The sequence below is a fragment of the Girardinichthys multiradiatus genome, chromosome 6 (genome assembly GCF_021462225.1).
Source record: "Girardinichthys multiradiatus isolate DD_20200921_A chromosome 6, DD_fGirMul_XY1, whole genome shotgun sequence".
NCBI lineage: Eukaryota > Metazoa > Chordata > Actinopteri > Cyprinodontiformes > Goodeidae > Girardinichthys > Girardinichthys multiradiatus.
In genome coordinates this window covers 34,551,621-34,577,624 of record NC_061799.1, presented here as the reverse complement: position 1 = coordinate 34,577,624, position 26,004 = coordinate 34,551,621, and the positions used below count along the sequence as shown (strand labels likewise).

Below are 26,004 nucleotides of genomic sequence, written 5' to 3'. Positions count from 1 at the left end.
ATCAGATCAAGATAACTTGTATAAATAGAAACAATAGTTTGATGATTTAATTTAATAAGTAAAAAATGATAAATAAGTGAAAAAAGAAAAAGAATTTGCCCCCTTAAACTAATAACTGGTTGTGCGACCCTTGGAGTCAGCAACTGCCATTAAGTGTTTGAAAATACTGGCAATGAGTCTTTTACATTGTTGGCTAGCAATTTTGGCCCATTTCGCCCCACTTCTTGCAAGATTGTCTAAACTGAGCCAAACTGAAGGATTTTCTTACATGAATGGCCTGTTTAAGATTATGCCAAAGCATCTCATTTGGATTTAGGTCTCGAGGTGAACTTGCTGGTGCATAATTTAGGTGTTCGAATTTAAAGTAGCAAACGGATGGTTGGACATTCACCTTTATGATTGCAGTAAAATTAACAGTTCCATCAATTACTGCAAGTTGCCCAGGTCCTGATGCAGAAAACAGCCCCTGGCCATGACACCACCACCACTGGCAGTGTTTTTCTTTTATTTCTTTGTTAGTTTTACTTTGTTCTATCTGTAATGTTTAGGCAAACAAAGCAAAAACAGAAAATTTTAGTTTATAGTCTTTTTACTAAAATGTAATTAGATTTTAGTGCAAATTTTGTTATCTGTAATCATTTTAGCAAAGGGAGGGACTGAGTCACTGTTATGTAAGTAACAAAAAAATCTCAAGTCTTTGTACTCAAGTCTAACGTTAAAAACATGCAAGTCCCGAGTCTGGCCCCAAGCACTACATTTGAATTTTTAATTGTAAATAAAAGCAAAATATGATGGCACAAAACTTCCAGGCTTCCGCTAGAAAGCTAAAGATGAACAACAGCCACCCAAAGCACACATCTAAATCAACAAAATAATGGCTTCCCCAAAAGATCTAAAAGTTTTCAACTGTCAAAACTGAAAAACTGAAACAAAACTGAAACTCAGATAACTATCTGTGGGGTCATCTAGAGTGGGCTGTGCACAGGAAATGTCCACACAATCTGACAGACTGGGAGTGTTTTTGTAAAGAAAAGTGGACAAATAGACCAATCTAAAAAGACTGTGTGCTGTGATAAAATCAAAAGGTTATTTAACAAAGCATTAGTTTAAGGGTGTCCATCACGCAGCTACATTCTGTCATTTTATTTTATATTCTGTTATTTTATTTGACTGTTTACTTTTACTGGTAAAAACCTTTAGTATCTTTTTCAATAGAGTTTAGGTCACAGTTAAGGTAAGAAAAGTCCCAAAATGTATTTGTCTTAGCTTAATTATTTTTCTTAACAAAAACCGGATACTTTAACAGGGGTGTGCAGGCTTGTAATATTTATTGTATTGAGGGCTTCAGATTCTTTAAATCACAGTCCCTCTTACAGTATAATGCTGTCACCACCCTCCTTTACAGATTAGGATGGTGCTCTCAGTATTGCAAGCTTCCCCTGTTTTCGTCCAAATGTAACAATGGTATTTATGGCCACGTGTTTCATTGTTTAGTTTTAGTTCAATCTAACCACAGGACATGTCTCCAAGAATTAGGTCTCAGTCTTTGAGTCTGTTGGCAAACTGTGATCTGTCTTTCTACGTTGGTTATGGCTTCTTCTTTTGTCGGTGGTCTTCAAGCCCATGGTATTAGACTCATTTAGCCTGATTTATGTCAGCAGGCGAGAAAAAAAATGACACTGTATTTTTATACAGTGTATATTAATATGCAGTATCAACTGCATGTGAAAGATTTATATGACTAAAATTGTTATTTTTTTGCGATGCACAGGCTTGAGTATTTTTTTAGTGCGAACAACGCTTTTCATCACTCTGTTTCAGTTTTTTTTTCTGTTTTCATTGGACTTTTTCTAGAAAAAAAAACCTTTGGTGAAAGTTGTTTGATAAAAAAATACCAGTGCCAATCTTATCATTTAAATAAAAAATGTGCAAGTATTGTGTATTCTGTTAAAATCGCAGTAAAACAAAATAGATGAAAGCAAGATAAGCCTTTGAACATACTTTGTGTTTTGAGGGTAAACAATAGTTAGATGAAATAAATGGTGCTTTCATCAACAGCTAAGTTTTGACCTCCTCCCTTGCATTGCTGCACTGGAGTCAAAGGTCACTGGCCTTAAATGAGGTAAGCCTCAAAAACAAACTAGCTGTTTAGGTGGTCCTAAAAAAATTAAATTTTCAACTCTCTGTTCAAACCAAAACAACACAAATATTTCTCACCATGTTTCCTTTGGGACCAGGTTGTCCATCCAGGCCAGAAAGACCCTAAAATGAACAGAATAGGCAGATAAACATTGCTTTTTAGGAAAAAATACATCGTACCACGTAGGATAACTCTGTTTAGAGCAGAAATATCATATTTACAGGTTGTCCTGGAGGACCTGTGGACCCTCTAGGGCCAAGCAAACCTCTGGGGCCCTGTTTATAAAGAGAAATACATATATTTTTTTAAAACATAAAATTCGACCTCAAGACAAATTATTAATTTGCAACAGTAAAAAACATCAATATACTAAAGAAAACACTTAAGCTGCTTTGCACTGAATCCAAATGTTTCCCTGATTATGTGAAATACAGACCCCCATGTGGCCATAGATGGACACTGCAGACACAAAGTTAGGATAAAAGTTGTTTCTCCTTTTAAAATCTTAAGATATGCATTTAATGTAATTTTAAATACTTTGCTCTTTTACCTACTTGCTAGTGTGTGATGAAACACTGTGCAATATTTTTTTTCTCAAAAGGACACTGCTAATTTGGGTATAACAGGGGGCAAATTATTCCTCATGCTACTCTATGGTCCATTTGACCAGTGCTTGGCAGAATTGGAAACTTTCTCATGGATAATCACAGGAAAACACATTTCCCAGTCCTGTTTTTTGGTCTGTTATGCAGAAACTGTTCATTGTAAGGTCAAGATTAGAAAGGCAATAGTCTCTGCATACAGGAATGTCATTATAGTTGCAAGTTAGTGAGGATGGTCTCACTTAAAAAAAGGACTTAAAAAACTAAAGTAAAACCTTAGGAAGGGATTAGAAGGGGATCTTCACACTTTGATTTGGACTGAATGGGATTTAATGGAAAAGATCGACACAACGTAGGGCATAATTGTGAAGTCGAATGAAAATGACAGTTTTCACAACTGAATGTCTGACGAATGTGGCCTGGTTTTGTATTCAGGACCCTTTATTCCGATACACTTACAGGGCATTAAGTGCAGCCAGCTGCCTTCAAAAATCTACTAGTTTGCAAGTCCACAATTAAAAGAGTGGCAAAATCAAAGCTATACCTAAAAGAAACTCACAAGAAATATTCCACAAGCCATGTAGGGGAATCACAGAAATCCAAAACGACAAAACAGGCGAAAACTTCCACATATCAACCAGAACACACGGTCTTCACTATGAAACATGGCGTGAAGGCATCATGTTGTGCTTATTTCCCCAGTATGAACAAAAAAGTTGGTCAGAGTTGATGGGTAGATGGATGAAGCAAAATACAAGACAATTCTGGAAGAAAAGTTGTTCAATTCTGCAACAAAGACTGAGGTGAAAGTTCACCTTCCAGCAGGATGACACTAAACATACAGGCAGAGCTGTAAAATAGAATGATTTTAATCAACGCATATTCCTGTGTTACAATGGGCAAATCCAGTCCTAAATCTAACTGGTAATATGTTTCTGCCAATATGATTTGAAAATTGATGATCACAGGTTCTCTCTATCCCTTCTGACCAAGCTTAAGCTGTTTCACAAAGACGAATGGGCAGAAATCTGAGTTTCTACATATGGAAGAGTCATACCTCAAGAGACTTGGAGCTGTAATTACAGCAAAGATAGTTCTACAAAATATTGAGGGCTGAATAAAGAGGAGCACTACACATAAGATTTTTATATTCAAAATGAAAAAAAAAATCTGAAATAACTCTTCATATTGGTCTATCACATAACAATCACAATAAAATACATGAACGTTTGTTGTGATGTAGCATGACAAAATGTGAAAACATTGAAGGGCTATGAATCCTTTTGCACAGTGCTGTACTTTCAGTTTAATGACCCTGCCACTAAATATACTTACACTCTCTCCAGCCACTCCTCTCTGTCCAACCTGACCATCTTCACCCTTGGATTTAACAGGAAAACATTTGGATAAATCAGAATTAGAATAATTTAATGGACATTTGAGAGTGATACAAGACAGATGGTAAGCGATTCCCAACTCACTCTTGGCCCGTCCTCTCCTGGAGACCCTGGAGGCCCAGTGGGGCCATGTTCTCCCTGGAAAAGATCACATCGGGAAAATATCAACAAAGATTAAGAGTACTGCAATCACAAGACAATCTACAAGCTTGGCTTGGCTGCTGAGAAAAAAAGACTGTAGTATAAATTAGAAATATGACGTTGGTCAGAAATGTGGAAAATTGAGGGTGTAAAAAACACAACGAAAACAAGCAGAAACCGCCTTTAATCTAAAGTTGGCATAGGCACCACAATGGGCATGGACCTGCAATATAAGGTCTGCACTATTCATAGTGCTCTATAAGGACTGGCCTAACTCTGTAATTATCTGGTATAAGATGAGGTTTAAAATCCAGTCTAAAAATAATAGCCTGTGCTTCCCGTTGGTTTCTCTACAACAAACACTAAACTCGAAACACGCTAAATGCATCATTTGCCTCCTGGCCTGGTTATACAAGGCTTAGGTGGATCTGAAGCTGGCCCCACCTTTCATAAGTGGGTTAAATGGCCTAACGAGTTACAGCATCAGAAATGGCATCAATCAGCTTTGTTTCACACATAAATCTTTATTGATGTTTATTTTAAACGTTAACCAGACCCTAAGTTTTCTATTTTCACATTTACCCTGTGTCCTTTCTCTCCAGGAAGACCAGGGAGGCCATCAAACCCTCTGTCGCCCTGGAGTGAATAAACAAAACAAACAAGGCATCTTAAGACAGTAACCTTGTCAGTCAGAACCAATATGTTAATTCCTTAAAAAATGTACGCAAAAAACTTCATTTGATGCTTTTCTTTAGGAAAACTGCACATCACCTTGGCGCCTGATTCTCCTGGCATTCCTCGTGCACCATCAGCTCCATTGCGACCCTAGAAGAAGATGTTCACACACCACTTCAGTTCACTAGTTTACAGTTAAATAAACATGACTTTAGGCATTTAAACACACAGGGGCAACCACTGAATGCACCTAAATTATTTGAATCAGGGCAATGCCTAGAATGTATTGTCCTTCTATTCAGGCACTGATTTTAAAGCTCTGACTAATTTGAAAGCTTGCAAATATGCTAAATTGGACCTAAATTTAAAAAAAAAGATATATAAAAAAAAAAAAAAGAAAAAACAAATTTTCCTTACTTTCTGAAATTAAATCAAACAAAACTTTTCATATTCCAGGTCAGTTAGGATTAGCAGTGTTTTTTTAAGGTGACATGCATTTGATTTGTCTTTGGTAGAATTTCCATTTAAACTGTATGAATTAGGTCAAAATATTTTAGGTATCCTTCCACGGGCGTTCCTTGCTGACATAACTGGTGTTACTGAATAAAGGTTTATGGGACAAGGATCCGGGCTCTGTGATGGCCACTCCAAAACCATGAATTTGTTTTTCTGAAGCCACTTTATAACTCGTTTGGTGCTACGCTTAGGTTCATTGTCCATTTGGATGACCTGTTTGTGCCCAAGCTTAAACTTCCTGGTTGCCGTCTTTAGATGTTACTGCAATATTTCCACATAACGTTCTTTTCTCCTGGTGCGGTTTATTTTGTAAAGTGCACCAGTCCTTCCTGCAGAAACACATTCACACAACATGAACAGGTTTACAAGATCCCCCTATTCCTCAAAATGTAACAGTGGTCATTATGCCCAAACACATAAATTTTAGTTTCATCAAACCACAGAACAATCATCTATCCATTGTCTCGAGCAGTCATTGGGCACCTCTAAAAATGTATATCATTTCCCCTGACTGCATTTATAAACTGTAATCTGGCTTTTTTCTGTTACTTTTGGATAAATGGCTTCTTCCTCTTTGAGTAGCCTTTAAACTCATGTCAGTACAGGACTCATTTCACTATGGATAATGATACTCCCTTACCTGTTTCAGCTAACCCTAACCCACCTTTTTGCCACAAAACCATTCATTTCTGGGACACATAACCTTTCTTCTTTCTGAAGGGTATGATGGCTGGACATTCTCATGCTGTTGATACTTGCATATAACTGTTTGAACAGATGAATGTGATACCTTCATGCATCTGGAAATTGTAGTCAAGGAAAAACCAGGGTATTGATATCATGCCAGATGTTTCTGTTATTTTTCCATGATGTTACATAAGGAAGCAGGGTGTTTGAGGTGGTCTTAAAAGACATCCACACTTGGGACTCAGTTTCACTCAGTGTTATGAATTAAACAGAAACTTCAGAAGCCAATGCATTATAATCTTTGCTTTCACAAATTATTTAAAAGCATAGTAGTCTAAGTGTAGTTAAACTTCTGAATTTGAAGAACCACATTTTCATTACTCTCATTATGCTGACATGTAGGAAACAGAAATAATTTTGGCAAACCTAACAGACATTAAAAGGAAAAGAAATGGTTGTGTTTTCAGGGTATGTATGTTACCATTACAGTGTTTCATTGGAGAAGATTAACCACTGAATAAGTTCTAACTTTAATAACTCTTACCCTCTTTCCTGCTTTCCCTGGGGGACCAGTTGGACCTTGGAGACCTCTTGGCCCCTATAATGATTATGTAAATGTTTAAGTTTTCAGGCAACGAACATCAAAAGTATAATTAGACAAAAACGAACAAAAAGTTACTCCTCTCACCTGTGGCCCAGAGTCACCGCTGTCACCTTTGAGTCCAGCAGCCCCAGGGGATCCCTACATTGAAGCAGAAACCAGAAAAATAAATATTGTGCGTGTATATAATATATATAGATAGATATATATATTTAACCCTTAGATGTACTTTAGAACAGAAAAATGCCTAAAGTTGAAACTGAAAGATGGATGGATTGTGCACAAGCAGCATGGCCAAAGACTAACCAAACTGGTTATGTGGACGACAAACAAATTATTTCTAATACTGTAAAAAATCAGTTGTGAAAAGAAAATTTTTGTAAAAATGAAATTGTCTTCATTTGTTTGTTAATCATTAAATATTAATACCTGTTGCGTGTTTTGAGTAGGTTTCTGTCAACCTTTTAGCAAGTGGATTTTAAATAGTCATGTGTGTATTGGGCTGTTGATGTGATGTATTGTCTTGCGTCACCAGCTACGGACTACATGTACATAAATTAAATGTTTTGGTGACCAATTTTTTTTCAATCAGTGAAAGCACCATACTATGAATTACCAGGTTTCAATGACCAAAACAGCTTTCAGTGTGCTGTCAGGTCTGTCGGTGAGGTGTTTAAAAGGAAGTCAAAGGATGCACAGAACTGTAAGAAGTAATTTAAAGGAAGCTGTACTTTCTAAGACATGTAGAAAATAGGTTGCAGCTCATTCAGGCTATAAAGAACAGAAAGAGAGCAACACTTTTAGCAAATAATAAATAGGCTCAAAAGAGCTTCTAAGCTCTTTCTGTCACTGTCAAGCTAAAGAAGGAGACCTATCGGCTGTGGTTGGCTTGTGGGACTCCTGAGATGGCTGACAGGTACCGTGGGGCCAAGCGTGCCGCGGCCCGGGCTGTGGCAGAGGCAAAAACTCAGGCCTGGGAGAAGTTCGGTGAGGCCATGGAGAAGGACCACCGGTTGGCCTCGAAGCGATTCTGGCAAACCGTCTGGCGTCTCAGGAGGGGGAAGCAGTGGTTTGCCAACACTGTTTACAGTGGGGGTGGGAGGCTGCTGACCTCGACTGAGGACGTTATTGGACGGTGGAAGGAGTACTTTGAAGATCTCCTCAATCCTGTCATCACGCATTCCTTGGTGGAAACAGAGGCTGGGGACTCGGGGTTGGACTCTTTCATCACCCAGGCTGAAGTCACCGAGGTGGTTAAAAAGCTCCACGGTGGCAGAGCTTCAGGGTTGGATGAGATCAACCCTGAGTACCTCAAGTCTCTGGATGTTGTGGGCCTGTCATGGTTGACACACCTCTTCAACATTGAGTGGCGGTCGGGGACATAAGAAGGGTGACCGGAGGGTGTGTTTTAACTATAGGGGGATCACTATAGGAGGATCACACTCCTCAGCCTCCCTGGTAAGGCCTATGCTCAGGGTGTTGGAGAGGGGGGTCCGGTCGATAGTCGAACCTTGGGTTCAGACGTTTTCGTCCCAGCCGTGGAACACTGGACCAGCTCTACACCGTCTGCAGGGTATTCGAGGGTTCATGGGAGTTTGCTCAACCGGTCCACGTGTGTTTTGTGGACCCAGAGAAGGCATTCGACTGTATCCCTCGTGGTGCCCTGTGAGGGGTGCTCCATTTGTCCTTTGTCACCAGTCCTGTGACAAAGGACACAGGAGGGGGTCTGGTTTTGGGGACCAGTGGACTTCGTCTCTTCTTTTTGCAGATGACATGGTCCTACGGCCCCCTCTAGCCAACACCTACAGCATGCACTGGGGCGGTTCGCAGCCAAGTGTGAAGCGGCTGGGATGAAGATCAGCTCCTCCACGTCCGAGGCCAGGGTTCTCGACCAGAAAAGAATGGCTTGTCCTCTTCAGGTTGGAGGGGAGTTCCTGCCTCAAGTGGAGGAGTTCAAATATCTCGGGGTCTTGTTCACAAGTCAGGGGAGAATGGAGCGGGAGATCAACAGACGGATCGGTGTGGCTGCCGTAGAAATGGGTACACTGTACTGGTCCATTGTGGTGAAGAGAGATCTGAGCCGAAAAGTGAAGCTCTCGATTTACCAGTTGGTCTACGTTCCTACCCTCACCTATGGCCATGAACTTTGAGTCATGACCAAAAGAACGAGATCTCGGATACAAGTGGCTGAAATGAGCTTCCTCTGTAGGGTGGCCAGCCACTCCCTTTCAGTTGGATGAAGTGGAAGACGAGGAGTATGTGTAAATAGGCTCAGAAGAGCTTCTAAGCTCTTTCTGTCATGGAACGTCCGGGAAATCTGACATGTTTAAGACATTTTGAAATTACTGTTCTTTAACAGTCTTGTTTTTGTTTTAAGAAAATAGTAAAACCATGTTTTACACTCCTGCTCTCTCACAGCAGCATTATGTTCAATGTTCAGTAATGTTCATATATCATTTTATATAGTAGTTTTTAAAACAGAAATGCTTTATAAAAACTGGAGAATGGAAATTGGCCACAAAATTCTGATCAGTTTATCGTTATGACATAGCAAATGAATTCCAGGTGGTCTTTTGGTATTCATGATTAAGAATTGAATTAACTTGATCTTTTAATATGTCTAAAGAATTTACAACGAGAAGCACTGTGTTTTTTACATGAAGAACTTATCAATGGGAACTTCCTTGCATGTTTACATTTTAAATGTATGAACATACTCACCAAAGGTCCAGATCTTCCCGCCATTCCCACTGGTCCTGGGGGTCCTCTCATTGTTAGCTAAGGACAAATCAGAAATAAAATATAAACAATCAGTTACTATCCATCTATCCATCCATCCATCCATCCATCCACCCATACCCACCCACCCACCTACCTACCTACCTACCTACCTACCTACCTACCTACCTACCTATCTATCTATCTATCTATCTATCTATCTATCTATCTATCTATCTATCTATCTATCTATCTATCTATCTATCTATCTATCTATCTATCTATCTATCTATCTATCTATCTATCTATCTATCTATCTATCTATCTATCTATCTATCTATCTATCTATCTATCTATCTATCTATCTATCTATCTATCTATCTATCTATCTATCTATCTATCTATCTATCTATCTATCTATCTATCTATCTATCTATCTATCTATCTATCTATCTATCTATCTATCTATCTATCTATCTATCTATCTATCTATCTAATTTTATTCACATAAAGAGCTCCGTTTTAACACAGAAAGTTAATGTTGAAAGTTAATTTTGCACTCAACTTTTTTAAAGAACTTCGACCTTCACAATGCTGTTTTTTACATGACAAACTGACAACAATCACTATCATTCACAAAATAAATGTCTTTGTGGTGACCTGTTATTGATGATATAAGCTCTCCCCTCATCTTAAGCCTAATTATATAAGTTGAAGGCACATGCCTTAAGCTTTCTGTTGTTACCACACAGAGTCTGCTGCAGACAAGACTGAGGTGGGGCTTTGTAAGTACAGTAGAGACTAGCAGGACAGCTGATTGCATTCTGCCACCTCTGTTATTTCTCTCCAACCATTGTACAGATCAGTATACCTGATATAACAGTTTAGATGTTGTCATTTATTTGCCAAACAGGCAGGCTTGTTGATGTGGCTAAACCGAATCAGGATTAAATCAGGATTAAAGAGGATCATTAACCTCAAATTGTTGAAAAAGTGGTGATTGCAAGTAAAAACGTGGTCTTGAAAAGTGACATTTTATTTAACAAATTTGGCCTGTTTTTCTTTCTGACAGTTAAAGGAGCAAAATATTTTAATGAGAATGGCTGCAGTTTATTTGAACTAAGAGAATAGGACAGAATTAATCATATATACATGAACTGGCAAAGGCCAAGTTACAAATGCCTCCATGAAACTATGACCTATACAAATTTTTTTCACTTTTATCTCATAAAACAATGTGAATAAACAAGTTAGTTCATGTTGGAGCTGCAAATTTGTTGACAATGTTCGGATGGTGAACTGTGAACATGAATCACTAGTTTTAATCTGAGTGGACAGAACTTAGAACCAGTTCTTGCTTGGGTGAACTGGTCCAAACTGCTGACAGTGCTTCATCCATGTAAAACCATGCTACTTTTACAGCTACTCACAAATTAAAATATAAAAAAAAAATTATAAAGTTTTAAAAAGAAGGCTGCATGTAAATGTTTGCAATTTCTTAGACGTCTGTTGATAGTTAAAAAAAACACACACACAGGATACACACAGAATAATCCTTTTAGCCTCTCTGAGAGTAGGACTCATGTCTTGTTCACAGTTTACCACTTCAGGGTTTTTTTCTGCTCATGGCTGACCACAGTGTAGAACAGCCAGAAACATTGTCTGGCATTTATTTGTAGTGTGATGACAAAATCCTCTAAGAAAGAACCCCATTCGTGGCCCATGGTGTCCTAATTTATGCACAACTGAACCCCAGGAAAGAATGAACAAATATGTACTGTATAGAAAGATTAGAAAGAACAAATCAATACAGAAGTATGGAAAAGTCTTTTTTTTTCTTTTTCTTCCTGCCAAACCAAATTGTTGGCATGACAAGTTCAGTACTGAAAGGTGACAAATGCCTTCTAACCATAAATAAACACCAGTGGTTGAAGCCAATGAGCTCAGCAGAGTTCTACATGTTTAAGTATTCAGTGTTTGAGTGAGGGTTAATCATCTCCATGTGCATGACAATATATCACACCTAGATGAAAGCAGCAAAGTTTAACCTGTTTTCAACAGTGCTATGGTTGTCAGAACTGAGTGGGTATGTACATCTGTTGTGTTGTGCTTTGTACACTACTTGACCTGGGTCCAAAACGTTTTTTATGTGCTGATTGGGACTTCTGCAGTGTAATTTCTTCTATGTTTTTCACTGATGTACTTGCTGATTTGAGCATTTTAGTACTTACAGAAAAGTAACATGCACATTTGGTGCATACTTTCACCTGTGCAAATTAAACCACAGCATCACAGGGCATCTGAGAAACAGTGAGAAATTAAAAATAGAGTTTCAGGATCAACTTTTTTTAATGATACTTACTCTAGTTTGAGACAGGATAGCCTGAGCCTGAGCTTCTTGGGCTGTTATCACAGGTCCCTTATGTGCCTCACCCCCCGCACGGAACTGTAGGCCACAAAAAGTAAAAGAAAAACACGATTAAAAATAAACTAACTTCTCCTTGCTTTTATAGAGTGAGAAATCTAACAGTCACCCTCAGAGGGTATTTTCACATTTGTGCTGTATTCTACTAAACCTGTTAACCCCACACCAAGCATTTCAAAGCCTCCATCACTGGTTCCACTCCATTGAGCTGGCTGACATTTACACGGCAAATGATTTGTTACCCAAAGAAAATAAGGCCACAATCCCTGCCCTACTGCTGGTGCAATGTGGTAAATGTACCCACTGAAGTCAATTTATGGGCAAGTGATCACAGTTACGCAACATTTAAGGAAATAAGACAGCTAAAAGATACATGAAAATCAGCAGGACTTACTGGTAGCATCAGAATGGTACCCGGAGGACCAGGGATGCCATCTGAACCTGGAATACCAGGACGGCCTGGAGGACCCTGCAGAATGAAAATAAAAGATAAAGAGAGGTTACTTCTATAAATATAAGGATAGCATTTCTCAAAGAGGACACAACATAACTGAAGCCATAAAATGAAATCTTGTCATGGCAATATCAACAAGTGCAATGTTAAAATTGCAAAAGACAGCTTAATGGTGACATCGGCTTGGTTTTTACATCTAAAGTAGCCTACTATACATTAGAGTTCTGCATGATAATAACTTGTAAGATTTATCAGTTACAACTTTCTCATACCAGGTTGGACCCCCTTTTGATTTCATTTGGTCCATATTGACCAGATTTCAGAATCAGAATCAGCTTTATTACCAGGTTTGTACATACAAACATACAAACAAGGAATTTGACTCCAGTACACTTTGCTCTTTGGTTTTGTTTTTGCATTACAGAATATACATATTTACAATGTACAATATACACATATATAATGAAAAAGGTGCATTTGCAACATCTGTATGCTGTTGTTTTGTACTCTATTGAATGTTCAACAGAGAAACAGCCTGGGGGAAGATTTGCACAATATATTGACACAATCGTGAAGTGGAATGAAATTTATTGAATGTGTCAAACTTGTTTAACAAATAAAAAACTGAAAAGTAGGGCCTGCAATATTATTCGGCCCCCTTGCGTTAATACTTTGTAGCGCCACCCTTTGCTGCAATTACAGCTGCCAGTCGCTTGGGGTTTGTCTCTATCAGTTTTGCACATCGAGAGACTGAAATTCTTGCCCATTCTTCCTTGCAAAACAGCTTGAGCTCAGTGAGGTTGGATGGAAGCGTTCGTGAACAGCAGTCTTCAGCTCTTTCTACAGATTCTCGATTGGATTCAGGTCTGGACTTTGACTTTGCCATTCCAACACCTGGATACGTTTATTTGTGAACCATTCCATTGTAGATTTGGCTTTATGTTTTGGATCATTGTCTTGTTGGAAGATAAATCTCCGTCCCAGTCTCAGGTCTCTTGCAGACTCCAACAGGTTTTCTTCTAGAATGCTCCTGTATTTGGCCCCATCCATCTTCCCATCAATTTTGACCAGCTTCCCTGTTCCTGCTGATAAAAAGCAGGCCCAGACCATGATGCTGCCACCACCAAGTTCGCTTCACCACGTCTAGCACTAAATTGCTACCATATGACTGGCTAATTAACTGTTTTTATTTACAAGCAATTGAACAGGAGTACCTAGTAAAGTTGTCGGTGCATGTAGATAAGGATGCTTAAGCTCAGGGAGAGTGGTTAGAACATTGTGATAATGGAAAAAGAGATAAAGGAGCCAGCAAAATGTGGATAAGTCTTCATCAAACTACTCAACAAAAAACAAATCTCAATTAACTGTTTTTGTAATATTGTGCAGCCCTGCCCACAGTTGGATGGAAATTCTAATGTTGAGTTTCATCATTAAATCTATTTTTCCCAAGCTATTCCCTCTTCACTATTGCTTCAATTACAAAATCATTTAAATGTTTGTTTTCTCTGTCTTCTTGAAGAGAAGTGCAAACCATGTTAGAAATAATGTTAGTGATTGATGAATCACATTAATACCAAAGCTGGTGTCTCACGTTTTTAGCAGAGAATGTGGAGTGTGAAGAATGAAGAACTGCAGAAATGTATTAAAAAAACTTTCCTTTAAACATTAGTTTCAATGGGAATTTGTTTTTCATTATAGTGTTAATTAATACTGTTAAACTAAATACTCTAAACAGACAGTTACTTAATTCAAGAGGAATTTAACAACTCGATTAAAGGTGAAGACAAATACTACATTTTATTTAGCTCAACAAAGGATGTAGCCTACACAAGACAACTGACTTTATAATTAGGCTATAAATCCAGAAAAACAACACTGTCTCTATAAAACTGGGTAACAATGGAGGGCTTATGCTGGCAGCAACTGACAACCTTATTGTATGAAGGTCATTTAATATGGCTCCAAACGTAAGTCAGGTTACATGGAACTAAATGAAACTAAAACGTTGACAGTCGTAATAGCAATCCCTTGATAGCTTGATGCAAAAGGGAAAAAAAATGTTTTAGTCTCTTGAGTGATTGCTGATTTTATCCTGTGCAATAACATCGCATCCCAGCGTGCTTCAGTTAGCTCCATCCTTCACTTCTGGCTGCCACAACCCCAGAGAGTGAACCAAGATGGCACCCAAATGCTGAGCTTAGAGTTACAAAACACCTCCTCCACCAATGTGTGACATCCCCATGCTACATCTGTCTTACATATAAAGTCAGTGGTTGACACATTGTTTTAAAAGAAACACATTGTCTGAGTTTAGCTACTTGAGGCACTCCCAGAATGTCTGTAACTAATGACATGGCTAACAATCCAGAAGTTGTTGAGATTTTTTAGAGAAACTCCACAAAATGTAAAACTGTTGCAAAAAAATTCACCTTTATAATGGATTATGATCTTAATGTTTAAACAAATAAATACCCAAACATCAGAAATTAATTGAACACTTAAAGCAGTGCCTACTAGAAACAAGGAACTACTTAGCAGTCTCGGCATGTGGTGTAAGCTCTTCCTGGCTTTGATTGATGCCATGTGTTTCCATGTGCTTTTTTCCCAGTAGTAGTGAATTTTTCCCACCCGCAGTTGTGATCATGAGCATAGCGGCATCTAGTGTTAATGTCGGCTGGAAGACAGGGGTTTCTGAAGCGCTTAGGAGAGCGGCGGAAACTGCGTCACGGAAAACCACAAGGAGTACACAAACCATTCAGCTCTAACGTCCCTGTCATTCCTCACTGATTTGGTCTCATGGGAGGAAAGAGAGGAGGGAGGACAGACTTGTTGGATGACCAAAAAGTTGTTTTTTATCACTCTGAGTGTGTAACAATAAAGCTCTTGTACTGATGAAAACTGCTGAATGCGCTAGCAAATGGGCCCTTTGGTCAGCAAGTTGGCTTTTAGAGAGCAGAATAGATTTTAACTGGAAGCAGGGACATATTCTGTAAACCAGTCAATCAAATATGTGATTGGATTCCAACTGTGCTGGAAAAAAATTGACATTCTTTCACAGAAAACTCCAACTTCTCAGCAACCACACTGCTCAGCAGCACAACAGTTTTTTCAAACCTTCTTGCACTGACATTCAGCAGGTGTCTAATTTTCATCCACCCACTAACAACCAGTTTTACAGCACAAAGTCATTCTGGCGGTTTATCAGGATTTTCTTTCAATCCTGATCCAGCATTGTAATACACTAGTATCTAATTCAGGAATTCACTTTAAAAGGGGAGACATAATTCAGTTTCCCCAGAAAATTTAATTTAAAGTAAAACCAATAAATCAAGTATGTTTAACACTAACATGTCATTGCCTGAACACTACAGACTTGACAGTTGTCCAGCAGAGAGTTTGTTGACACCCTCCACAGGTATAGTAAACAACAAAAAATGCCATTAATATAGGAGCTGGCTGTTCACAGAGTGCTCCATCTAAACATTTTGATTAAAGGTTTAGTAGAAGGACAAATGGTGGCAGAAAAAGATGCAAATGCTACAGGGATAACAACCTTGGGAGGACTGCATAGTGAAGCCTGTTCAAGAACTTGGGGCAGCAGGACATTGGCTACAAGTGTCACAATGCTTGTGTTAACCCACTCCAGAACCAGAGACAATATTAGAAGTGTCTCATCTGTGAAAAGGACTGAAATGACTGGACTGGTGCTCAAAATCATTTCAGACAAAAGTAAAATCTTGCATTTTATTTGACATTCAAGCTTCAAGAGTCTGTCGAAAGAATGCACAGGCACAAAATCAAAACTCTAGAAGTCTAGTGTGAAGTTTCCACAAATGGTTAAAGATCAATGGTTATTAAATATTTCCACTCCATTCAAACTAATTTGGAAGCTGAACTGATTGCTTCGAATGCGTTTTATTCTTATTTCACAATATAACTATTTACTTGTCACTATCATGAAGAGAAAAAAATGGCAATCAGAGCGTCTATAACTCAACTGCAGTGAGCTGTAAAATGGGGTCCAGCATTCACTCACCCTCTCACCAGGATCTCCTGGGGTACCTGGGGGTCCTTGCAATCCTGGATTACCAGAAACACCCTGAAAGCAGACGTGAATACATTTAATATGCTACCCCAAAACCACTGCTAACCAGCATTTCCACAGTCAGCGGCGCACGCAGACGCCAACAGAGACAGAGGCAAAGCCATCATTTTGAAAGAAATAAACCTCAAAATAAAGTAAGGGCCTCACCTCACCCCATACCCGCCGCCCCTCGTCTTTCCCCAAAACACACACAGAGTGAGAGACATACACACTACCATGCACATATACACACTTTGACAGTTTGTCTCAGCTCAAGCTCCACTGACAATCCATGCTGACGTTCTTTCCATAAAACATTTTTCCCTCTTTAGCTGTTCTCCATCTGTGAAAGGCAGACAGGAGTGTGGGAGAACGTGATACTTACTGCTGGACCAGGGGCTCCTTGGGGTCCTTCTAATAGCATCCCCTGCAAAAGGAAGAAAAAATTGTGTGTGTGTGTGGGGGGGGAGATACAGTAGCATTAATGACAGCCTGTAAATCATGAGAGAATTAAGAGTAGGTGGAGAAACATAGGCACATTTAGGTTCCTTGGGCTTAAGGTTAAAGAGTTTACTTGCTAAAGCCTCAGGACAGTAAAAACAATTAAGCTATCTGATTTATGTATTTAAACTATTTGAGGTGCCACAAGTGGTACAACTGCTTGCATAGCCAATGTAAATTTTGCTGTACAGTGCTCTTTTAAGCCCTTCTTGGGGATTTTTATATTCTTGTTAAATCACATTGTGGACAAAGATTGATTTAAGTGAAACAATCAGCTCTAATTAGCTTCAAATGTGTTAACTGTGCGGCTGATTTAAAATGTGATCGTATTCAGGTCAGTAACTACAAGCGAACTGGTTGTGTTAAGTGGTATGGAATTTGTTACTGAGGCAATATTTAAAGTTCCCTAGTTTCTCTATCAGTAGGTTGTTTAAAAATAAAGCAGGAGAAAGCACAAAAGAAATAAGAAACTATTTAAAAGAAACATTTTTGTTATGGAGGCACTTTAGCTTTTCAATCATGAAGTTGCTTTTAAGCAGGGAGTAAGACTTCTGTAGATAACAGGAAGACTTAATGAGTACTACATTGCTTTGTTTAATCCTTTTGATCGGTTATGGGACACGCTGGATCTGGAAATGATGTCATCCTTTTGGAAAATCTGAGATTTTTGCTTTAGTAATGATTACTTTGCTCACCATGCAAACCACTGATCTGAAATGATAAAGATAACTTAAAATGTCAACTCCTTAATCACGGCTTTATTTTAAATTGGTAAAACCCTGTTTTACAGCAACTCCTCTCTCACTCATATGAAGTAATGTCACAAAATCTGGAAGGAGATTTGTAAGATCAGGAATCTGCAACAGATCTGGGGTGGGTGCAGTGCTACACTAAATTGTTAAGTAATTGTCTGACTTTGCAATGCTTTTTTCCCTTCAGTATTTACTTGGGCAAGACTAGCTAAGCATAGAACATTGGAGATGGAAATTTACCTTGAAGTAACAACTTTTTAAGTGCATTTACCCTAAGACAAAACAATGATTCTTTTGGTTCTTTTTAGGCTATAAATCCAGAAAAACAACACTGTCTCTATACAACTGGGTAACAATGGAGGGCTTATGCTGGCAGCAACTGACAACCTTATTGTATGAAGGTCATTCAATATGGCTCCACAAGTAAGTCATCGTACATGGAACTAAATGAAACTAAAATGTTTACAGCCGTAATAGCAATCCCTTGATAGCTTGATGCAAAAGGGAAAAAAAATGTTTTAGTCTCTTGAGTGATTGCTGATTTTATCCTGTGCATTAACATCGCATCCCAGCGTGCTTCAGTTAGCTCCATCCTTCACTTCTGGCTGCAACAACCCCAGAGAGTGAACCAAGATGGCACCCAAATGCTGAGCTTAGAGTTCCAAAACACCTCCTCCACCAATGTGTGACATCCCCATGCTACATCTGTCTTACATATAAAGTCAGTGGTTGACACATTGTTTTAAAAGAAACACATTGTCTGAGTTTAGCTACTTGAGGCACTCCCAGAATGTCTGTAACAACTTTTTAAGTGCATTTACTCTAAGACAAAACAATGATTCTTTTCACTTTGTAACACATTATTTTTCAAGCCAGATTTTGTAAAAAAAGAGATAAAAAATAGTCATACATTTAATTAAAGTAACAAAATCATATTAATCTGACTGCTTCTGGTTTAAGCTCAGACATACACCACAGGACCAGAATTTAGGTTTCACAGCCGAACCATAATTTTTCTTCTGTATTAAAGGATGTTAGCTGATTGTCCATAAGTACTTTCAATTGGATTTTAAGATCTTGACAAGGATGAAAAGGGAGCGGTGTAAAAGTTTCCTGCTGGTCACCTCTAAACTCAGCATCAATCTCCAAGCACACTTCATTCTGTGCATTCTTAGTCAGCCCAGTCAGCTGGTTGCTGCCTCTTCAGATGGCCATGCTGCTTGTCCTTTATGACAAGCCACCTAGTATTGTCAACATATATTTTATGCTAGCTCAGATAATAAATGAAAGGAAAAATAATAATATGATGATAATGCATCATGGAACATGGGAACATATTCTGTCTTGAGGAAGCTGCATAAAGCCATTATCAAATCCAGGCCATTCCTTGTAGTCCCAGCTCTGGAACATCTTTAACAAAACATTTCTGTCATATTTCCATGACGAGCCCCTTTCCAACCCTCCCAATGGTGTTTTGTTCTGCTCTTTATAGTGTTATAGCATACTCAAAAACACCCAGTATTACTGAATAACTAGATACTAAAAGTTAAAGTTGTCTTGGGAAAAAGGGTAGAAGCACAAACTCATTGCACAATATTTTCATAGTTCTTCCGTTGTAAAATCATAATAAATCCAACTCTGGTCATAAGAAGGTTAAGCTATCTATGGTTGTTCATTAGCCACTAATCAGGAAAGCCATGTCCCATGCAAATGTAGGCTTGAATAAATGAAGCTGGTATTGTGGCGCCACAAGAGGCATGGAATCTAACTTGCTGGGAATAAAACCTCCCCAAAACTAAATTACTTGGCTCAGTGCTCAGTTCAGTGTTGTCTTGGAGTATTTCTGAGCAAGTCGTCCAATGTGTGTTAATAGAGAGGATTGAGTAACATAAATGATACATTGCATTGCATCCCAGTGTGTTTTCACCAGCTGGTCTCACTGACCATCTGTCATTGCTACATTAGAACCCAAAACTGCAAAACTAGCACAATGTAAAAAAGTCAATATTTGTGACAATGTGGGTTACCTCATTTGGCAGCTCACAGCAGCGAGTTGACTTCAACCCCTCGTTGCCTCATTCATGCTTTCACAAACTCCACAAAGAACCCAAGAAAATATCAAAGTCCTGGCTTATAATGTTTTGTGAAAGTGGGCATTTTGGAGGTCTCATTCAATTACTTGATTTCAGGTTCACTACAGATGAAAACAATTTTTTTTCACATTTTTGTTTAAAATATATTCCTAGTGGGCTTTGTCTACCCAATAATATCCAGGCTTTGGCATCCTCACTAATGTTTTAGCAATCGCTTGTGTAATGCTGACTAAACATGGTTTGGATGGGTTATGCAAATTTGGAAAATCTCCAGCTAAGATTTTCCAAATTTGGCCTTGGTTGAACTAAATGTAATGACTTTATTCTGGGACATGCATCAAATTTAATGCAGGTGAAGCAGTCAGATGTGGGCTAATGAACATAAGCAGATTCTAAAATTTCCATCTGCAGTGGCCAACTTGTTTCACATAGTCTAAATTAGTCAACTGCAGCAATTATGGATACAAATCATTTCAGACATCTAATTCTTTTTAAAAATAGAAAAAGGGCACATTAGAGTGATACTTACAGGCTCAATGACAGCAGGTTCACCTTTCTCTCCTTTCTGTCCCAAGTAATTGTGACCCCCACTCACCTGAAGATATAAAACAGACAATGGGAGTCCCAAAAACCATAATACCATTGTGGTTTTATAAGGAGAAACATCACAAACTGCTGGCTATTATAGTGTGCTTAATAGTAACATTTTTTAAAGGTTTTATAAACAAAAAACATTTCTTTCTCCCTATTTGAAAATTGAAACTCAATGTTCATTCATTTTCGGAGATCCTATAATTTTGAGATTAGATACATCTCTGTATTAGGCATCTATATATTCTGTATTTGCAACAAGAAACGTATAACAGTGCCAAAACCGAAAAAAAGGACTCCAACTGTGGACTAATATAGGGGTTGTTAACTGACACTATTCATACAAAGATTTCAGAAGAAAAGAATTCACAAAGCGACCAAAGTTCTGAGTCCAAACCTCAGTAGACTGTTACAGTTTAGATAAAGAGGAAACCAGAACATGATGAGAAACTCAGACAGTGCCTAGGACTAAAAAGCAATTCAGATTAGTCCTGAGCTGAGATAAATCAACACAATGTTCAGATAACAACTATGACACTTCCTGACTCTGCAAATTAGGATTTCCAGTCAGTGGAAAAATAGACACCAGGCTCAGCAGCATTTTTCCAAATGTGAAAACGACTTTGATGGAAACAAAAAAAAACAAAAACAATTGCCAAGAATTTAGCCATTAGATAAAGCAAACAGGGAATATCCAGGGTGGAAAGGCTACAAAGGGCATGGTAAATGCTGACAGCTGTTTATCTGGAGAAGACAAGGTGTGTGTTTGTACTCGCTTGCATATATTTGGGTTTCTGGCGTGTGAACGTAGGAGGCCTGAGGCTAAAATCATTACAAATCACAAATAACAAAAATGGTACCACCATGTGAAGCTAATAGAGATGCACTGAACATTGGTTTGTGATGGGACTGGCCAATTTTTAGTTTAAATGTGTGATCTTTTTCTAATCAGCTCCACCAGGTTGTGAGAACACCACTTTTCGGTGTGGATGGTGTTTCTGATGGAAGATGACTTGAGGCTTTCAGTATCAGTGAGGTGTTTAAAAATAAATTTAGAGGAAGAGATGTAAAATGAAACCGACATGACTATGGTCCATTCAGGCTCCAAGAGAGTGAGAGAGAACCAGACTTTAAGCAGTAGTTATGAAAAGTTCAACATCTTTCTAAGATTTGGTTTTTGCATTAAAGCCTTTTTCCTTTAAGATTTTGAGGCCCTAGTGGCCTTTTATGACAGCAATCAGATGGGATGTGGACAGAGAGAAGAAAGGTCTCAAGGTCGGATCCCAAACTCCTGATGGCTGACTGTAGTCTGTATGGGGCTTCAGTGCTACAGCATGCCCCACCTCTACAGGGCTTAGTTTTAAAGATTTCTTTGTTACATAAATGCAGTTCCTATTGTTTAATATTTTAGTCAGACCTTTAAAGAAACAGCTGAACACATAACCACACATATCTGTTGCTGACCCTGCTCTGATGGATGCTTTAATTTTAGAAATTCTGCACTCAGCCATGCTGTAAACAGTACAGCCTAATGTTGCTTTGTTTTTGGTTTTCACTCTTTTCTTTACTTTTCTAATGTAAAGAAAAACACGGAATCTTATAGAATAGGTTTTAAAAGGTCAAAGCTTTACAAAAACAGAAGATCGGAAATCTGCCACCCAGTTCTAAGTACATCTCTACGTAAAGTACCTCTAGCACTTTCCACATTCGGTCACGTTCCTATTCATAACCACTTACACTGAAGTCTTTCTCCGCTGGAACACCAGCAAACTCATCCTCATAAGCTTCAGGAGTTGGCTTTGCATCGGTGGGACCGTAATCACCATAATCCCCATAATTGCCATAGTCAGGTTTCTCCACAAACTCCTTGGTATCGTATTCTTTCACGTCGTATTCCTTGAATTCTTTTACATCAGTTTCAGGATCCACTATCACTGTGGGGTCCACAGGAACAGCAGCTTCCACAGGAACGGTGGGGTCCAGTCCGACCTCATCAACACCAGTGATGTAATCATCCACAATTTCCGTATCGTAAGTCTGGGATCATTCCAAGTATTTAAGAGAGGTAGGGAGACATGGAGGATTTGTTAGTGCAACAACTTTAACTTTATTAGCAGATTCACTAAAGTTTTTGTTGTTATTTTAGCAAAATTACTCAACATCAACACTTCAAGCTTTCCAAAGTTTCAGCTTAACTTTGGAAAGAAAACTATGTCACCACCCAGACACAGGTTTGAAAATCAGAATATATTTAGTAAAACAATGCACATACGTATGAATTTCAACAATCACAGCAACCAACGTGGTTTAGACTAGGACAAACTGTGGATTTTCCACACACAAAGTATAAGGTGACCATGCATAGGCCAGTATGACTTTTTCAAGATTTGATCACATTGATCTAAAAAACCATGATTTTGTGCCAAAGACAAACATTTTGAACAGAAATTGGTGATCCAATTACTTTTATTTAAAATTTAAAGGTATATTATTTTTACCAGGGCTGTCCAAAGTGTGGCCTTATAAATTATTGTGTGTGGCCTGTGTCCCCAATACAAGAAAAATACCGATACATACTAAAAGAATTTAGGGTGAGATTAAATTAGAAAACACTGGGAATAAACTAATGACACAGGTGTATTATGACATAAAAAAGTTGCTATCAGCAATCACATAAATCGAATTTAATTTCTGGAGGTCATCTCAGCAAAATTCCTTCATGATATTGCATGACCTTCAAGGAGGTCCCAACCCTAAATTTAGGAATAATGACATGTTCACTAAATGAATACTTTTAAAGCAGACTGAATAAAAAGAAAGTAGAAGGGTTACCTCGCCTTGTTTGGAAGATTCAATCGGAGGTTTAGGCTGACTACCATCCACTATGGTGTAGTCATACTCGTCAGTGTAATATTCTCCACCAGTATTTGTCTAAAATCAGAGCAGGAAGAGTTCAAAAAGTAAAGTCAGAGGTGAGAAAAATAGTTGCTCAATAGGTCTACAGCATCTACCCCCACATCAAGCAAAAAGAAACAACTATACTAAGTATTTTAAATAATACTGATTCTGACCATGATGTTTGGGGTGGCATGTATATTGTGCAGAAATAACAACCCATTAATACAAGAAATTACGCAATCAATAAAGTAAAAGGAGAAAAGACACACATCAACAACTTATACTGCTCAAAAAAATAAAGGGAACACTTAAACAACACAATATAACTCCAAGTAAATCAAATTTCTATTAAATCAAACTGTCCACTTAGGAAGCAACACTGATTGACAATCAATTTCACATGTTGTTGTCCAAATGGAATAGACAACAGGGGGAAATCTTTGGCGATTAGCAAGACACACTCAATAAAGGAGTGGTTCTGCAGGTGGGGACCGCAGACCACTTCTCAGTATCTATGCTTTCTGGCTGATGTTTAGGTCACTTTTAAATGTTGGTGGTGCTTTCACACTTGTGGTAGCATGAGACGGACTCTACAACCCACACAAGTGGCTCAGGTAGTGCAGCTCATCCAGGACGACACATCAATGCGAGCTGTGGCAATAAGGTTTGTTGTGTCTGCCAGCGTAGTGTCCAGAGCTTGGAGGCGCTACCAGGAGACAGGCCAGTACACCAGGAGATGTGGAGGAGGCCATAGGAGGGCAACAACCCAGCAGCAGGACCACTACCTCTGTCTTTGTGCAAGGAGGAACAGGAGGAGCACTGCCAGAGCCCTGTAAAATAACCTCCATCAGGCCACAAATGTGCATGTGTCTGCACAAACGGTTAGAAATTGACTCCATGAGGATGGTATGAGGGCCTGACGTCCACAAATGGGGGTTGTGCTCACAGCCCAACATCATGCAGGACGCTTGGCATTTGCCAGAGAACACCAGGATTGGCAAATTCGCCACTGGCGCCCTGTGCTCTTCACAGATGAAAGCAGGTTCACACTGAGCACATGTGACAGATGTGACAGAGTCTGGAGACACCGTGGAGAGCGATCTGCTGGAGTGTGTCAGCAGTTCTTGCAAGATGAAGACATTGAAGCTATGGACTGGCCCGCCCGTTCCCCAGACCTGAATCCGATTGAGCACATCTGGGACATCATGTCTCGCTCCATCCACCAACGTCACGTTGCACCACAGACTGACCAGGAGTTGGTGGATGCTTTAGTCCAGGTCTGGGAGGAGATCCCTCAGGAGACCATCCGTCATCTCATCAGGAGCATGTCCAGGCATTGTAGGGAGGTCATACAGACACGTGGAGGCCACACACAATACTGAGCCTCATTTTGACTTGTTTTAAGGACATTACATCAAAGTTGGATCAGCCTGTAATGTGTTTTTACACTTTAATTTTGTGTGTGACTCCAAATCCAAGCCTCCATTGGTTAATACATTTGATTTTCATTGATGATTTTTGTGTGATTTTGTTGTCAGCACATTCAACTTTGTACAGAACAAAGTATTCAATGAGAATATTTCATTCATTCAGATCTAGGATGTGATATTTGAGTGTTCTCTTTATTTTTTTGAGCAGTGTATATTTCCCAAAGTATTAGGAGGTACACTACCGTTCAAACGTTTTAGATATACTTTCTCACTTAATGGGTCTCCTTATTTTCATGACTATTTACATTGTAGATTCTCACCAAAGGCAACAAAACTGTGAATGAACACACCTGGAATTATATAGTAAACGAAAAAATCTTTTATGGTTTAGATTATTCAAAAAAGCCACCCTTTGCTTTGATTACTGCATTGCTCTCTTGGCATTCTCTCCATGAGCTTCATGAGGTGGTCACATGAAATGGTTTTTGAAAGAGTCTTTAAAGAACTTCCCAGAGTGCATTGAAAGACGGCCAAAGGTTAATATTTCAGTCATCACAGCAAAGGGCGGCTACTTTAAGGAATCTAAAATATAAAACATATTTGAAGTTCTTTTACAATTTTTTGTTTGCTACATAATTCCATATGTGTTCATTCACTGATTTGACGCCTTCAGTGAAAATCTATGTACAATGTAAATAGTCATAAACATAAAGAAAACCATTCAATGAGAAAGTGTTGCTAAAACTTTTGACCAGTATACATTATTCATAGCACTAATCATGATAACTTTATTAATCACGATTTACCTCAGTCTTTGCTCCAGAGGTAGGGGGAGCATCAGTGGCTACCCCCCCTTCACTGTAGTCATAAAATTCACCATAGTCATAGACTGGATACTGTTAGAAGAAACAACAGATGTTAATAAATCTTGTAAACAAACTGATATTATGCATAATATTCTACAATTAAAACAGTCTGACACTCATGTTTGAACCTTATAACAAATCAAAGATATACTTATTGATTAACATATGCTATGGTTAAATAATAAGGGATAAAGCTTCACATCGAAGAAAAAAAAAAACTGCTTTCTGTATGCATGACTAAATTTCTTTGTTTTTCCATTTTCCAAAACTCTAAGCTTTATGTTTGAGAAACATTTAATGAAAGCAAGTAAACATCATTAGGCCCCATGTTTTTATTTGTTTTTTTCAAACAGTATGTTAAGGCACTCAAATTCGAAGCCAGTGAAAACGTATCTGTCGTTGCTGCTTAATTTTATACACCAAAAAAAGCTGT

General features: G+C 38.6%; 1 protein-coding gene across 1 annotated transcript in view; it reads right to left on the bottom strand.

The window, feature by feature from the left end:
• LOC124869853 (collagen alpha-1(XI) chain-like) overlaps nucleotides 1-26,004 on the bottom strand; it is a 133,644-nt gene that overhangs the window by 65,642 nt on the left and 41,998 nt on the right. Inside the window, exons 6-22 of the mRNA XM_047368016.1 lie at nucleotides 25,512-25,601; nucleotides 23,210-23,308; nucleotides 22,115-22,414; nucleotides 20,316-20,381; nucleotides 16,826-16,867; nucleotides 16,393-16,455; nucleotides 12,297-12,371; nucleotides 11,840-11,923; nucleotides 9,481-9,537; nucleotides 6,847-6,900; nucleotides 6,703-6,756; nucleotides 5,052-5,105; nucleotides 4,863-4,916; nucleotides 4,224-4,277; nucleotides 4,078-4,122; nucleotides 2,362-2,415; nucleotides 2,218-2,262 (exon numbers count right to left, since the gene is read on the bottom strand). Of these exons, the coding sequence (XP_047223972.1) occupies nucleotides 2,218-2,262; nucleotides 2,362-2,415; nucleotides 4,078-4,122; nucleotides 4,224-4,277; nucleotides 4,863-4,916; nucleotides 5,052-5,105; nucleotides 6,703-6,756; nucleotides 6,847-6,900; nucleotides 9,481-9,537; nucleotides 11,840-11,923; nucleotides 12,297-12,371; nucleotides 16,393-16,455; nucleotides 16,826-16,867; nucleotides 20,316-20,381; nucleotides 22,115-22,414; nucleotides 23,210-23,308; nucleotides 25,512-25,601 (1,290 nt within the window). The remainder of the gene's footprint in view (nucleotides 1-2,217; nucleotides 2,263-2,361; nucleotides 2,416-4,077; nucleotides 4,123-4,223; nucleotides 4,278-4,862; nucleotides 4,917-5,051; nucleotides 5,106-6,702; nucleotides 6,757-6,846; nucleotides 6,901-9,480; nucleotides 9,538-11,839; nucleotides 11,924-12,296; nucleotides 12,372-16,392; nucleotides 16,456-16,825; nucleotides 16,868-20,315; nucleotides 20,382-22,114; nucleotides 22,415-23,209; nucleotides 23,309-25,511; nucleotides 25,602-26,004) is intronic.